This window comes from Mobula birostris, chromosome 11 (genome assembly GCF_030028105.1).
Source record: "Mobula birostris isolate sMobBir1 chromosome 11, sMobBir1.hap1, whole genome shotgun sequence".
NCBI classification, from domain to species: domain Eukaryota; kingdom Metazoa; phylum Chordata; class Chondrichthyes; order Myliobatiformes; family Myliobatidae; genus Mobula; species Mobula birostris.
In genome coordinates, this window is record NC_092380.1 from 10,837,125 (window position 1) to 10,853,833 (window position 16,709).

The 16,709-nt window shown below is 49.2% G+C and overlaps 1 protein-coding gene across 1 annotated transcript in view; it reads left to right on the forward strand.

Moving 5' to 3' along the window:
- Positions 1 to 11,895, forward strand: part of LOC140205363 (neuronal pentraxin-2-like) — a 50,886-nt gene extending 38,991 nt beyond the window's left edge. Inside the window, exons 3-5 of the mRNA XM_072272958.1 lie at positions 8,860 to 9,081; positions 10,938 to 11,117; positions 11,662 to 11,895. Coding sequence (XP_072129059.1) covers positions 8,860 to 9,081; positions 10,938 to 11,117; positions 11,662 to 11,895 — 636 coding nt within the window. The remainder of the gene's footprint in view (positions 1 to 8,859; positions 9,082 to 10,937; positions 11,118 to 11,661) is intronic.
- Positions 11,896 to 16,709: the final 4,814 nt, after the last annotated feature.

The window sequence follows — 16,709 nt, forward strand, 5'->3', positions numbered from 1 at the left end:
TGTCCCTTAAAGAATCAGGAGAATTAGTAGACGCAAATACGAGGAATTCTGCAGATGCTGGAAATTCAAGCAACACACATCACAGTTACTGGTGAATGCAGCAGGCCAGGCAGCATCTCTAGGAAGAGGTACAGTCGACGTTTCGGGCGAGAGAATTAAAGATATTAAGTGATTAACTTGTTTCTGTTTTCAACAAAGAATGCACAGAATACGTTCAGGAAATTGTGGAGGACTATAGACTGAGGGCAGTGAGGAGTTGAAAAGAATTAGAATTATTAAAATATTAATACTGGAGCAAAGATGGAAATGCAATAAATCCTCAGGACACGATAAGCTGTATCCTGGGGATATGAAAGAGGTGACCATGGAGATAGTGAATGCATTGAGCATCACCTTTCAGATTTTCACATTCTTCGGAATGGTTTCCATGGTTTAGGAAAGGAGAGGGAGAGAGAGAATAAAAACACAACGATAATCCATTAGATTGGCAGGGAGAATGTTAGAATTTATGACTCAGGAAGTGGTCGTTAGGCAGTGAAAATAATAAAAGGACTGGACGGTGTCAACATAATTTAAGGGAAAGGAAAACAACAGGAATTCTGCAGATGCTGGAAAGGAAATTGTTTGCAGATGTGTTGGAATTCTTTACGATTCTAGCCCACTGTTTAGACAAGGGTGAAACCGTTGCTGTGATGTGTTTGGACTTTCCGAACCTTAGATAAGGTGCCAAACAAAAAATTATTAAATAAACTTAAAGTGCACAGTATAACAAAAACACAAGGGATTCTGCAGATGCTGGAAATCCAGAGAAACGCACTCGAAATGCTGGAGGAACTCAGCAGGTCAGGCAGCATCTATGGAGAGGAATAAACAGCTGATGTTTCAGGCCAAGACCCTTCTTCAGGACTGGAAAGGAAGGGGGATGGAGCCATAATCCTGGGGAATGAAAGCCGAGCCGTAACAATGCTCACTGATTGTGCTGGGGTGGAAAACTCTGGTACCAAACAGGGATTATTCATGGGGCACTGGATAACTCCACACATAGAAACATAGAAAATAGGTGCAGAAGTAGGCCCTTCGGCCCTTCGAGCCTGCACTGCCATTCAGTATGATCATGGCTGATCATCCAACTCAGAACCCTGTACCAGCCTTCTCTCCATACTCCCTGATCCCTTTAACCACAAGGGCCATATCTAACTCCCTCTTAAATATTAGCCAATGAACTGGCCTCAACTGTTTCCTGTGGCAGAGAATTCCACAGATTCACCACTCTCTGTGTGAAGAAGTTTTTCCTAATCTCGGTCCTAAAAGGCTTCCCCTTTATCCTCAAACTGTGACCCCTCGTTCTGGACTTCCCCAACATCGGGAACAATCTTCCTGCATCTAGCCTGTCCAATCCCTTCAGGATTTTATATGTTTCAATCAGATCCCCCCTCAATCTTCTAAATTCCAATGAGTATAAGCCTAGTTCATCCAGTCTTTCATCATATGAAAGTCCTGCCATCCCAGGAATCAACCTGGTGAACCTTCTTTGTACTCCCTCTATGGCAAGAATGTCTTTCTTCAGATTAGGGGACCAAAACTGCACACAACACTCCAGGTGTGGTCTCACCAAGGCCTTGTACAACTGCAGTAGTACCTCCCTGCTCCTGTACTCGAATCCTCTCGCTATAAATGCCAGCATACCATTCGCCTTTTTCACCGCCTGCTGTACCTGCATGCCCACTTTCAATGACTGGTGTATAATGACACCCAGGTCTCGTTGCACCTCCCCTTTTCCTAATTGGCTACCATTCAGATAATAATCTGTTTTCCTGTTTTTGCCACCATGATAGTCTTGCTCCAGATTACGTCATACCTTTTTCCAGCCCAATAATCTCCAACCCACCCCATAATCTGTGCCTTCCTCCAGTAGTCCTGATCAAGGGTTTCAGCCCAAAGCATCGACTGTGAATTCCTCTCCATAGAGGCTGCCTGATTTACTGAATTCCTCCAGCATGTTATGTGTGTTGCTTAAAGTGCCCAGTTATGAGGGAGCACAGAGACATAGATGACAGATTATGGTTAAGGAACTCAAGTGCAAAGGCAATGCCTCAAAAAGGCAGCGTCCATCATTAAGGAGCCCCATTACCCAGGACATACCCTCTTCTCATTGCTACCTTCAGGGAGCCTGAAGACACACAATGATTCAGGAACATCTTCTTCCCTTCTGCCATCCAATTTCTGAACAGACAATGAACTCCCAGTATTTTTCCCCTAGTGTTATATATGTATAGCTGGGGTGCCTAAGACTTTTGCATAGTATTGTATTTGCCAAGGTGGAGTGTGGAGCAAATCTGGCGGGAGCAAAGGATGTTGAGAATGGTGAGGGTGATGCGCCAAGGGAAGGATGTGGGACAGATGGAGGAGGAGGACTGGCAGGGGTTGGGGTGTGCGAGAGCGGACACACCCAGCCCCAAGACACCAGGCAAAGTCGTCTGATTCCAAACAACTGGTTTATTGATCATTATAGAATGTCTCTCTGGTGCTTCCCGCTCCCTCCCCTCTCCCTTCCCCTTTCCCTTCCCCTTTCCCAACCATGATTCCCCCCTCCCTGCCCCTTTCCACTCTCAGTCCACAGTAGAGACCCAGATCAGAATCAGGTTTATTATCATTCACAAATGCCATAAAATTTGATTTTTTTGTGGCAGCAGTACAGTGCAATGCATAAAATTAATACAGTACTGTGCAAGAGTCTTAGACATCCTCTCTCTCTCTCTCTCTCTCTCCCCCCCCCCTCCTCTGTCCCCCTCTCTCTCTCTGTCTAAGATTTTTGCATAGTGCTCTATGTCAGTGATATTAAACTGATTCGGATCCTGATTTTTGGGTTGGAAGGCTATGACCAGTTGGTTTCCTCGGGAATCGATGTCGGGGCCCCAGCTATTCACAATGATTGCCAAGTTTGATCTATAAAAGTTTACAAACAATAAAAAGCTGAAAGGCAGTGTGGTCTCTGGAGAGATGCAGTGAGACACCAGGAATATACATAGTGGCCATTTTAATAGGTACCTCTGCATACTTGCTTGTTAATGCAAATATCTAATCAGCCAATCAGGTGGCGGCAACTCAATGCATAAAAGCATGCGGACATGGTCAGGAGGTTCAGTTGTTGTTCAGACCGAACATCAGAATGGGGGATGACATGTGATTTAAATAACTTTGACTGTAGAATGATTGTTGGTGCCAGATGGGGTGGTTTGAGTATCTCAGAAACTGCTGATCTCCTGGGATTTTCACGAAAACAGTCTCTAGTTTACAGAGAATGGTGCAAAAACATCCAGTGAGTGGCAGTTCTGGGGGCAAAAATGCCTTGTTAATGAGAGAGGCCAGAGAAGAATGCCCAGACAGGTTCAAGCTGACAGGAAGGTGACAGTAACTCAAATAACCACGTGTTACAACAGTGGTGTGCAGAAAAGTATCTCTGAATGCACATCATGTCAATCCTTGAAGTGGTCGAGCTATACCAGCAGAGGACCACAACGGGTTCCACTCCTGTACCTAATAAAGTGGCCTCTGAGTGTAACTGCCAGCTACGTAAAGATCAGGGAGGTGGCAGATGGAATATAATGTGGAAAGTGAGGTCATAACAGATGGCCGGAAAAAAATAAAAGAAGATTTTTTTTTAACGGTGAGAGTCTGGAGCATTGTGTTCAGAGGGATTTGAAGTTAAGCATGCAGGTTTAGAAGCCAGTTTGGAAGGCAGACAATATGTTGTCCTCATTGCAAGAGGATTTGAGGACAACAGCTGAGACATCTTGGTCTAATTATGTGGAGACCTTTGGACAGTACATCTGAAATATTGTGCCTAGGTTTGGTCTCCCTATCTAAGGAAGAATACTCTTACCTCTGTGATATTTCAGTGAAAATTCCCCACATTGATTCCTGGGATATAGAGTCTGTCCCGTGAGGACAGTTTAAGTGAACTAGGTCTGCACCCTCATGAGTTTAGTAAAATGGGAGATGATCGTATTACATATTTCAAAGGCTTCAAAGCTACATTTAATGTCAGAGAAATGTATGCAATATACATCTTGAAATGCTTTTTCTTCGCAACCATCTACGAAAACAGAGGAGTGCCCCCAAGGAATGAAAGACAGTTAAATGTTAGAACCCCAAACCCCCTCCACAGCACCCCTCCCTCCTGCGCTTAAGCGGCAGCAAGCAATGATCCCCCCTCTCCCCAATGCAAAAAAAAAAGCACGGCACCCACCAGTGAGCACTCAAGTGTGAGCAAAGCAACAGCAAAGATACAGACTTGCAGACACCCCAAAGACTTCGCATTTCACCCGGTATTTGACATGCCACAGGCTCTCTCTCTCTCTCCCTAATAAGGGAGAAAGTGATGTCTCCGTTTCACAGCGAAGAGGGGAGACGTAATTTGCTGGTTTACGATGTTAAAAGTCTGTTATGCCACTTTCTTCGAGCTCTGTGCCCAGAGATCTCGAGTCTCTGGACACACAGCCGCAGATCTTCCGACTCTCCCAACGACACACAGATTTCCTGCTGTGACATCGACCTTCGATCTGCCCATCTCCAGAGCCCCGAGATCCTAGACCTCCAAAGGCCAGCTGAACTCTTAGGCTGAGCCCCGACGTGCCGAACAACGGCCAGATATGAAAACACGAGAACGGGTCCCATTCCTGCAAAGAACCAGAGTCAGCGTGTAACTCCAGGTCAGGGTCTTCAAAAGAACCCTGAAAGGGAAAAATAGAGATATTAAAGATGGAAACTGAGCTGTTTCCGAAGATGCGAGTAAAGGAGTCGCCGTTTAGCGGCATCATCACTCCGCTCCACCTATGGGGCTTGACATTGGAGATTCAGGCTTGGGGGTGTAAACACAGGGGTATAGTCTCGAAACAACAGGGTTTTTTACAAAGCAGAGATGAAAAGAGAATTCTTCATTCAAAGTGTTGTTTCTTCTACAGTGTGTTGTTTCATTGATGTGAAACTTCTGACAGTGAGACACTCCCTCAGTATTGTCCCTCTGACAGTGAGACACTCCCTCACTACTGTCCCTCTGACAGTGAGACACTCCCTCACTACTGTCCCTCTGACAGTGTGACACTCCCTCAGTACTGTCCCTCTGACAGTGAGACACTCCCTCAGTACTGTCCCTCTGACAGTGAGACACTCCCTCAGTACTGTCCCTCTGACAGTGAGACACTCCCTCGGTACCGTCCCTCTGACAGTGAGGCGCTCCCTCGGTACCGTCCCCCGACAGTGAGACGCTCCCTCGGTACTGTCCCTCTGACAGTGAGACACTCCCTCGGTACCGTCCCTCTGACAGTGAGGCGCTCCCTCGGTACCGTCCCCCGACAGTGAGACACTCCCTCAGTACTGTCCCTCTGACAGTGAGACACTCCCTCGGTACCGTCCCTCTGACAGTGAGGCGCTCCCTCGGTACCGTCCCCCGACAGTGAGACGCTCCCTCGGTACTGTCCCTCTGACAGTGAGACACTCCCTCAGTACTGTCCCTCTGACAGTGAGACACTCCCTCGGTACCGTCCCTCTGACAGTGAGGCGCTCCCTCAGTACCGTCCCTCTGACAGTGAGGCGCTCCCTCGGTACTGTTCCCCCGACAGTGAGACGCTCCCTCGGTACTGTCCCTCTGACAGTGTGACACTCCCTCAGTACTGTCCCTCTGACAGTGAGACACTCCTTCAGTACTGTCCCTCTGACAGTGTGGCACTCCCTCAGGGCTCCCTCGGTACCGTCCGTCTGATGGTGAGACGCTCCCTCGGTACCGCCCCCCGACAGTGAGACGCTCCATCAGTACTGCCCCCCTGACAGTGAGACACTCCCTCAGTACTGTCCCTCTGACAGCGAGACACTCCGTCAGTACTGTCCCCCTGACAGTGAGGCGCTCCCTCGGTACCGTCCCCCCGACAGTGAGATGCTCCCTTGGTACTGTCCCTCTGACAGTGTGGCACTCCCTCAGGGCTCCCTCGGTACCGTCCCTCTGACGGTGAGACGCTCCCTCGGTACCGTCTCTCTGACGGTGAGACGCTCCCTCCGTACCGCCCCTCGACAGTGAGACACTCCCTCGGTACCACCCCTCGACAGTGAGACACTCCCTCGGTACCGTCCCTCTGACAGTGAGACAATCCCTCAGTACTGTCCCTCTGACAGTGAGACAATCCCTCAGTACTGTCCCTCTGACAGTGAGACGCTCCCTCGGTACTGTCCCCCCGACAGTGAGATGCTCCCTCAGTACCGCCCCCCTGACAGTGAGACGCTCCCTCAGTACCGCCCCCCTGACAGTGAGACGCTCCCTCAGTACCGCCCCCTGACAGTGAGACGCTCCCTCGGTACTGCCCCCCCGACAGTGAGACGCTCCCTCAGTACCGCCCCCCTGACAGTGAGACGCTCCCTCAGTACCGCCCCCCGACAGTGAGATGCTCCCCCAGTACCGCCCCCCTGACAGTGAGACACTCCCTCAGTACTTTCCCTCTGACAGCGAGACGCTCCCTCAGTACTGTCCCTCTGACAGTGTGGCACTCCCTCAAGGCTCCCTCGGTACCGTCCCTCTGACAGTGAGACACTCCCTCAGTACCGTCCCCCCAACAGTGAGACGCTTCCTCGGTACTGTCCCTCTGACAGTGAGACACTCCCTCAGTACTGTCCCTCTGACAGTGAGACACTCCCTCAGTACTGTCCCTTGTTGTGGTACCGGATGGTCACCTTGGCCCCCCCTGCCCCTTTTGTCGCAAGAATGCAGAGGAAGCTAGTGGACTTCTTCTGGGGAAACAGGAAGCACTGGGTCTCTGCAGCGGTTCTGAGTCTCCCAGAAGGAGAGGGCGGACGGTCGCTGGTGTGTGTACGCACACAACTGGCGGCTCTCCGCCTCAGGACTCTGCAGAGATTCCTGTACGCCGAGCACCCTCCCAGGTGGCACGTGTTGGCGACTTTCTTCCTCCGGAGTGGCTGCTGTCTTGCCGAAGATATGCAGCTACCACTGGCGGGCGTCAGCCGTGCTGCTTTGCAGAGGCTGCCCGGCTTCTATCAGGACCTACTGAGAGTCTGGAACATGGTTGCCTCAGGCCGGGAATCCCCTCCTCTGGCAGAGGGCGGGGTCCTGGCCGACGCTTGCCCTGTCTCAACGGATGTCAGTGCGGTTCAGTTGTGTGGAACGACTCGGGCTGAGCTGCTCGTCAGGCCCAGGCCCCGCAGCCTTACCCGAGAGACGAATCCACACAACTTGAGCCGTCTTTCATCAACACCCACAATCCCATTCAGGGATGCAGGCAGGAGGTACCTTTATGGGCTGCTGCTCCACACCCTCCACTGCCTAGCATTTGTACACCGTCCCGACACGCCATGGCGGTCGGTCTTTCCACCTGGAGGTGAGGGGGGTCCCCAATGGAAGTCCCTCTACAAGGGAGTCCTTCCCATGCACCTTGGGGATCTCGGCTGGAGGGTGCTGCATAAAGCGGTGCCCTGCAATAAGTTCTTTAGTTTGTACATGGATCTCCCAGCCGCGTGTCACTTCTGCGGGCTGGAGGAGACCGTGTACCATATGTACGTGGAGTGTGTGAGGCTGCAGCCCCTTTTCGTGTATTTGCGTGGGCTGCTTCTCGCCTTCTGGTTGCATTTCAGTCCCACCCTATTCATATATGGTCATCCAGTAAGGAGGGGGGCACAGAGGGATGAGGATGTCCTTGTCAACTTGCTCCTGGGGCTGGCGAAAATTGCCATCCGTGGCTCCTGGAAAAGGGTGGCAGGAGGATCTCCCCGGGCGGACTGCCTGGCTATGTTTCGGGGGTATGTTCGTGCCCGGGTGAATATTGAAAAGGAATACGCACAGTCCACGGCGACCGTCGAGATGTTCCGGGACCATTGGGCTCCGCGGGGTATAAATGCCATCATTGATGAGGATGGCAATATATTGGTTTAACATGTATTGTCTGTTTGTAGTGTAGTAAATGTGTTAGTCACTGGGTTTGTAAATATTGTACAGCACCGACATTTGTAATGAAGAATTTTGTAAAAAAAAAATCAGTACTGTCCCTCTGACAGTGTGGCACTCCCTCGGTACAGTCCCCCCAACAGTGAGACACTCCATCGGTATTGTCCCTCTGACAGTGAGACAATCCCTCAGTACTGTCCCTCTGACAGTGTGACACTCCCTCGGTACTGTCCCTCTGACAGTGAGACACTCCCTCAGTACTGTCCGTTTGACAGTGAGACACTCCCTCAGTACTGTCCCTCTGACGGTGAGACGCTCCCTTGGTACCGCCCCCCCCGACAGTGAGACACTCCCTCGGTACCGTCCCTCCGACAGTGAGACACTCCCTCGGTACCGTCCCTCCGACAGTGTGACACTCCCTCGGTACCGCACGTCCGACAGTGAGACACTCCCTCGGTACTGTCCCTCCGACAGTGAGACACTCCCTAAGTACTGTCCCTCTGACAGTGAGACACTCCCTCAGTACTGTCCCTCTGACAGTGAGACACTCCCTCAGTACTGTCCCTCTGACAGTGTGGCACTCCCTCAAGGCTCCCTCGGTACCGTCCCTCCGACAGTGTGACACTCCCTCGGTACCGTCCCTCCGACAGTGAGACACTCCCTCGGTACCGTCCCTCTGACAGTGTGACACTCCCTCGGTACCACCCGTCCGACAGTGAGACACTCCCTCAGTACTGTCCCTCCGACAGTGAGACACTCCCTCCGTACCGTCCCTCTGACAGTGAGACACTCCCTCAGTACTATATCAAGGGTAGTAGATAGAATTGCGACTTTTGCCAGAGATGAATGATCATAAAATCTAAAATCAGTATTTTTACTTCTTCCCAACAGAAACCACTGCTTATAAATTGCAGGAAAGTTACAAAATATCACTGCCTGTGCGGACAAATTATATGTTTGCCCAAATGAAGAGGAGCCTGCCGGAACTGTACTCTCTGACCGTCTGTGTGTGGCTCAAGTCTAAGGCCAGTGTGGGGATGGGAACCCCTTTCTCCTATGCCGTGCCCGGACAGGCGAATGAGATTGTCTTACTCGAGTGGGGGAAGAAGCCAGCTGAACTGCTGATCAATGATAAAGTAAGTTCTGATTTCTTGCAAACAACAGGAATTCTGCAGATGCTGGAAATTCAAGCAACACACATCAAAGTTGCTGGTGAACGCAGCAGGCCAGGCAGCATCTGTAGGAAGAGGTGCAGTCGACGTTTCAAGCCCAGACCCTTCGTCAGGACTAACTGAAAGAAGAGCTAGTAAGAGGTTTGAAAGGGGTAGGGGGAGGCCAAATCTCTTACTAGCTCTTCTTTCAGTTAGTCCTGACGAAGGGTCTCAGCCTGAAACGTCGACTGCACCTCTTCCTACAGATGCTGCCCGGCCTGCTGCGTTCACCAGCAACTTCGATGTGTGTTCTGATTTCTTGAGTGATTGAGTGAATCTCTCATGCTAGAAGCCCTCCCAGTTGTAGCAGGGAGGCTAGAATTGGACAGGATGTTCCTGCCTAGGGCATTGCATCTCGCCTCCGAGAGGGACTCTTTGGGTGGTTGGAAAGCAGGGTGGGGCACTGGGGCAGAAGGCAGAGGTGTGCATCAGTTTGGGTTCAGTGCTGACTCTGGAGGCTGCCTTAATGGGATTTGTACGTTCTCCCTGTGACCGCATGGGTTTACCCCTGGGCTGCTCCGGTTTCCTCCCACAGTCCAAAGACCTGCTGGTCGGTTGGTTAATTGGTCAATGTAAATTGTCCCGTGATTAGGCTAGAGTGAAATCGAGGATTGTTGGGCGGTGTGACTCAAAGGGCTGGAAGAGCCTATTTCGCGCTGTCTCTCAATAAATAAGTAAAAAAAGTAAATAACGAACATTGATAAGTGTAGGTAGTTAAGAGTTGTCTGCCCTGGGTAGAGGCAGATACATTGGAGTCATTTAAGAAAATGAGTCATTGTGTTGGGCACGTGGCCAAGTGGTTGAGACGTTTGTCTAGTTACCTCAAGGTCGCCAGTTCGAGCCTCAGCTGTGGCAGCATGATTGTGCCCTCGAGCAAGGCAATTAACCACACATTGCTCTAGTCTGTGCGAGGAGTGGCGCCCCACACAGACTTCCAATCTGCGCCTTGTAAGGCATGAAAATGCCCGACGCAGGCCTCTCATGGTCTGAGTCGACGTTCTCTCCCTCCCCTAAGAAACTCTTAGGTTGGCATATGGGTGGCTATGTAGGAGGGAAGGGTTAGATTGATCTTAGAGAAGGTTAGAAGGTTGACACATATTGTGGGCTGAAGGGCCTGTACTGTGTTGTAATGATCTACGTTGTATGTTCGAAATGTCAGTCTAGTGGGCATGGCTTTAAACCAGGGGATCTCAACCTTCTTCACGCATGGACACCTACCATTGTCCATGGGAGGGGTCCGTGGGAGTCCATGCTTTGTAGTGAGAGTGAGAAAGGAGATGTATGGGGGCGAGCTTTTCTGCACGGAGAGCTGTAGGCGGTCTGCCAGGGAAAGCAGTGGACGCAGATATGATAGAGGCACTGAAGAGGCTTTTAGAGGGGCCCATGAGTATGCAGGGAATTGTGGGACAGCTGTCATGTACAGGCAGTGAAGATTTAGTTTAATTTGGCATCATGCTCGGTACAGGCATTGTGGGCCGAAGGGCCTGTTCTGTGCTGAACTGTTCTATGAGAGTGGCTAGGCTGTAGGAAAGTCGTGGGTCAGCTACTGTAACCAATGAGCATGGCCTGAGTGCAAGCACAGGCTCAATGGGCTGAATGGTCACTTTCAATATTATAAGGAAATATGAAAAACCCTGTGTGGGGCAAGATCCCCTGGTGTCTTTGGTCATCCACTCCACTTGCCCGGAATGGTGTGTGTGTTGGCATCCTGCTGTTTCCATGGTCTCTGCACTGACGACAGGCGAAGCAAAGTTCACATCGAGATGAATTGGTGCTTCCAGGTGGCGCGGCTGCCATTGAAGATTAACGACGGACAGTGGCATCACGTGTGCATCACCTGGACGACCAGGGACGGCCAGTGGGAGGCTTACCAGGACGGCACGAGGCAGGGATCAGGAGATAATCTGGCACCTTGGCACCCAATCAAGCCGGGAGGCACTCTGGTCCTTGGGCAGGAGCAGGTCAGTACTAAGAAAGTGATCCAACCATCCCTTCCCTCTCCATTTCCATCATACTCTGTCTTCTTCATCCCTTCTCTCCATTCCTTGTTCCATGGAGAAGTGATTCTATAGATGACCCCTCTGTTGGCCAAGCATTACTGGATGAGGAACTGGTTGGGGAGCTTCCTACTGCTGTGAAAACTACACTTGGGTGGTTCACCAATATGCTGGAAGATCTTAGCTGGTCGGGCAGCATCTGTGGAAGGGGAAGGAATTGTCAACGTTTCAGGTCAAACCCTGCAGGCTTTCGACATGAAGCATCGAGAATTCCTTCCCTCTCACAGACGCTGTTCGACCTGCTGAGATCCTCCAGTAACAGCTGCCTCTTGGTTCCTCCAGCTGGGATAGAAACAGGAATGTGAATCCATTTAGAAGAACCTTCACTTCCTGGTACGTTTGGTGAGGACTCTTTCCTCTGTCTCATCCCCCTCTGATTTCGTGTGTTTCTCTCTATATCGGGTAGCTAAGCTTGTGACTTGGGTCCCTCTGTTCTTTGCTTGTGCAGGATATGGCTGGGGGAAGATACGACGCAGCGCAAGCCTTTGTCGGCGAACTGGCGGAGTTCAACGTCTGGGACCGGATTCTGACAGCGGCCGAGATCCAGAGCATCGCCAACTGCTCGTCCGATCCAGTGGGCAACGTCCTCTCCTGGGAGGGCAGCGGGATCGATCTGTTCGGGGGGGCGACCAAGTGGCCTTTCCAGAGGTGCAGCCAAAGTACCGTCTCCAGGGAGGACTAATCCTTCGCCCCTTGGCGTTGCCCGCCCTTCACTGGGCCAGCTACAGCCGAGGCCAGCTTCTGCACTCTTCACTATGTCTCCAGAGTGGCTGGGGTGCCTCCAGGGGTGCGTGACCGACGGTGAGCGCAGGCGAACGAGGCTCAGGCTTCTCCAAGGCCAACACTCCGACTGGAAGCCTCGCTCACCCGCCCAGACCTGCACACGTCTGCCCGTGCTTCCTAACTGTCTGTTCCCAGCGGATGAGGCAAACGCTTGGAGTGTTGGATTGGAAAAGCAGTACCCCTGCAGGCACTGGCCAACAATCATGTACCATTCCAGTGTACATAGCTGTTCATGTGTGGACCTACGCGCTTGGGGGCAGGGGGTCACCAGGCTTTCTCTGGCCAATGTGTGGTAACGTGTCGAGTGAGGGTGTAAATTTGTTCGTTTTGATATTTATGATATTCGGATGAACCCTTTCTGTTTGTGCTTCTGACATCACAAACTCGCAGAGCCCAGGTCAATAATCTCACTGCCCCAAATTCAACAGAAGACTACTGGCAATCTCCAGGAGGTTTGCTGTCTGCTTTATGTCGTTCTGAGTGTACGTGGTCCTCATGCATCACACTAACACCCGAGACCCTGATTGGCCCTCAGTTCTCTGATTAACTCACAAGAGGACATAATTTTAAGGTGATTGGAGGGAAGTAGAGGGGTGGTGCCAGAGGTAGGTTTTTTACACAGGGAGTGATGGTGGGTGCATTGAATGCCCTTGCAGGAGTGATGGTAGAGGCAGATACATTAGGGGCTTTTATGAAACTCTTAGATAGGTGCATAGATGGTAAAAACATAGAGTGTTATGTATGAGGGATTAGATTGATCTTAGAGTAGGTTAAAAGGTCAGCACAACATCGTAGGCCCAATAACCTGTTCTGTGCTGTAATTTTCTATATTCTATGTTTAATTAGTCCTCCGATAATCCCAGAACGATGCCTCAATTAACCTGTATCAATCTCGAGTCTCTCGGCCTTGAAGGTTCCTCGATCTCCCAACCATCCCTCACTTGAGACTCGATCTTCTCACCCCCAATCGATCCTTAAACTTCAGTTGACAATTGATTCTTCATAACCTGCCTCACTCAATGCTTAAACTGAAGGGTTCATCCTGTGCCAAATCAGCTAGATGCCCAGAGGTAGAAAAACCTGTAAAATCCACCGAGTCTCTTCAGTTAGTACCTTTTGGTGTTCTCAATGGGGGACTGTTATAGTTTTTTTTAAAAGTGGAATTCTTTGTTAAAGGCAAGTTGTTTAGGACATTAGAAAACAACATTGCAGCCTAAACCCATAATGTTGACTCTAAGGGCATCCCAGGGACCATGGCCACCTCTCAAACAACAACCTAGTACTAAACACGGAATGAGGGTGGTCACCCGAAGGGATGTAACGGCCTCATTTCTATCTGACCTTTATGTTGTAATGTACTTTGAACTTTGAACTTTACTTGTTAATCTCGGTATTGTCAACGCTAATCGTTTGCATATGTTTTTCGGATGAATTTGACGTTAAAGGCCGATGTAGGTAAAGCGGAGACATTTGTAGTCAGTTAATCTGGCTCCAGTGTTGGACGATATTGTCCATCTAGCTCTGACCAGCCTAGGCCCGGGGTTATAAAGAGGTATAAACAGCAAGAAGATGGTCCCTCCACCAGGGATTAAGTATTGTCCATGTATAAATATTCAGCTACCAGGACAGTACATCCGTCAAAATACAATGCGTTACTGGAAATAACTCGGAAGATATGCAGCTCGGCTGGTTGACGGTTGGGTTGAGTTGTTCGCCATTCCTGGGAATCCATTTGCAAACGTTTCATCACCATGCGAGGAGACTTCATCAGTGTGCTCTTCATTGGTGGTGTGAATGAACTGCACACTGACGATGTCTCCTCGTACGGTGGCGAAACGTTTGCAAATGGATTGCCAAGATCAGAGAACAACTCAACCCAACCAAAACGTATTACTGAAGTACATATGTTATCATATACTACCTTGAGATTTAATTGCTTGCATAATAGATCTATAGATACATACAGTGGAAGGTTATAACTCTAGACATCCACAGGAAGGGTTTATTTCTCCTCCTGAGTACTTATTCTACCATTGTTTTCACTAGTATGGACACAATGGGCCAAATATCCTTTTTTTTGTGCCATAATCCCCACCCTGCCCTATTTTTTAAATAACCCCCACCTACCCCTCGTCTCCTATCTTTAATAATTCACCAGCAGTGGTTTTCAAAGAAACACTTTTTTTATTAACTTCCCTCTGATAATTCTCCTTGGTGGTTCTGTGACCATTGAGACTCCAGGGGCAATTTAAAGAGATGGACAGACCTCAAAGAGTTGCCACTCTTTGAGCTGTAGAATGGAGATTTGCCTCATTATGGTGAAGCAGCCGTCAGTTTACAAACGTTACTGGTAAACGCTCACTGAATGATATGTTCGCTTCTTCCCTCATGTACGTGAACTCTGGATTTTGACATGTGTCCTTAGCATGTGTTAACCTGTTGGTTGTTAAATGTGACCTGATTCCGACAAGGCTGCTAAACCCATTCTCTGCTCGTGTATGAGCAATGCTGCTGTTGTCTGTGTCTTTCAATCGCTGAATATCGATGGTCTGTCAATCTCTTTCGAAACGATCACTAGTTAATATCTTTCGATACTGTGTGGTATTTGTGGTGACTTATGCAGATTCTGTTACATCGGAACCATTAAATGGGCTACTGTTACACAAGCCTTCTGCAGTTGTGCATGTTTATTGCGGCATCCTTCAGTGAGTGAAGCATTCTGCAAAATCCCTACAGTGGGAGAATCTAAAATTTCGAATTGACTCAACAAGTGCTGGAAATTTGAAATTAAAACAAAAGAAAAATGCCGGATACTCTCAGCAGGTCAGGAAGCACCTGTGGAGGGTGTTAGAGAAATTACTCAAGTACTCCATTTGGGCATTTCAGACTTTGAAATGAAGAGAGCTTTACTCACGATATCATGGGGAGTGGAACCGCTAATGGTGGGTTTCGAACTCCAAATAATACAGAGAGCACAGCTCCTTTCATACACGTACAAATTGATTGCAAAAGCAAAGTCTGTTCTATTCCCTCGTGAATTACCTTGATTGCCTTGTGAATTACTAAAGGTAAGCTAGGTTCATATGCAGTTCTCTTGTGATAAGCTACACTCATAACAAGAGGCAAAGTTTTAAAAAATCAGTCCCATATACAAGTCTGTTTAACAAAGAGTTTGTCCCATATCCTTGAGGCTAATTCTTTCAAGATAAGCTACTGCATGTATTTATTCTACGAACTGTCTCTGCTAAAAGACTGAGCCATATCTATAACAGACTAAGCTGCAAGCTATTTTCCACACTCAAAAAGCCAATATTAACCCTTTGTCTATCAAAATTTTTTCCTCCACGAGGGAGAACTTATTCACTGCCCATTCCACCATGGTGTTTAAGGTATCAATGAAGGTCCTTCATCTCTGATTGCTGTTTCATTGTTTTTTGACCAGTCAGGGTTGTTAGACCCTGAACCTAGTCCACTCTTAGCCTGGCCTCTAGCCTTTGACCTGTTGGGTATGTGTGACCCTACCAAGAGCCAAAGCACAAGGGCCCGTGACTCCTGCCAACTGGGTCTCTGGGTCATTGAGGCACGTAAGCCTCCAAACCCTACAACAAGGTTGCAGTCCTCTTGGAGAAAGAGGAGGGAGAAACAGAAAGGTAATATTTTGGGTAGGAGGGCTTTTATCAGAGCTGAAAAGAAATGAGAAAACAGATTAGTTTTCAGGTTTGGAGAGGGTGGGGAAGGAACAGATAGGATAAAAGGAGTATCTCTGATAGGATGAGACCAGTATTGCCATGGTGATATGCTAATTATGAAGCTCACAGGTTGGTAGATTAAAGGGTTAAGGCTGTGAAATAAAGGTCAAAGCTGTCGCAGAGAGATGAAAGTGAATGCTGAAAGACAAGTCAGGCAACGGACAGATCAAAGATGTACAGGTTGGTAGGTTAATTGGCCATTGTAAATTATCCCGTGATCAGGCTATGATGAAATTGGGGGATTACTGGGCAGTGCGGCTCAGGGAGCTGGAAAAGCCTACCCTTTGATGTATCTCAATCAAGCAACAAATAAATAAATACATATTACAGAAAAGCAACCTGCAGCCAGTCCTAAGAAGTCAGAGAAAACAAGTCACCTGAATTCATTGAATTCGATATTACATCCCAAAGCCTGTAATGTCCATAGGCCAGGGGTTCCTAACCTGGTCTCCACGGGCCCCTTGTTTAATGATGTTGGCCCACGGCATGCAAACGGTTGGGAACCCCTGCCATGGACAGACAATGATGGGCCTGCTCCTCAACATTGCATTGAGCCCGATTGAAACAGTGTAGGAGCCCCCGGACAGAGGGGTCGGAGTGGAAATGGGATACAGATGAGTCTGAGTCCGCAGCCTGGAATGTTGGCTCTTTTTCTCCTCTGATGGTGCTGCTGGGCTGCTTGGTGTTCCCACTCCAGATCTTGCTCCGCTCTGACGCTGAGCATCAGAGAGGCCAGGTCTCAGGGTCTCACTGCAAGAAGGCATCTATGTCATTGCCACATGGCTTCAAATTGGGGAGATGATTCCTTTCATTTTTTAATATTCTTTTATAGGATGTGAACGCTGTGGGTCTGCAACGTCCCTTCCGAATTATCCTTGAGATGGCAGTGAGCTTGCCATTGAACTGCTTCAAGTGGAGCATGCTGCTTGGGGGAGAGATCTAGAACCAAGATGCTGCATCAAAG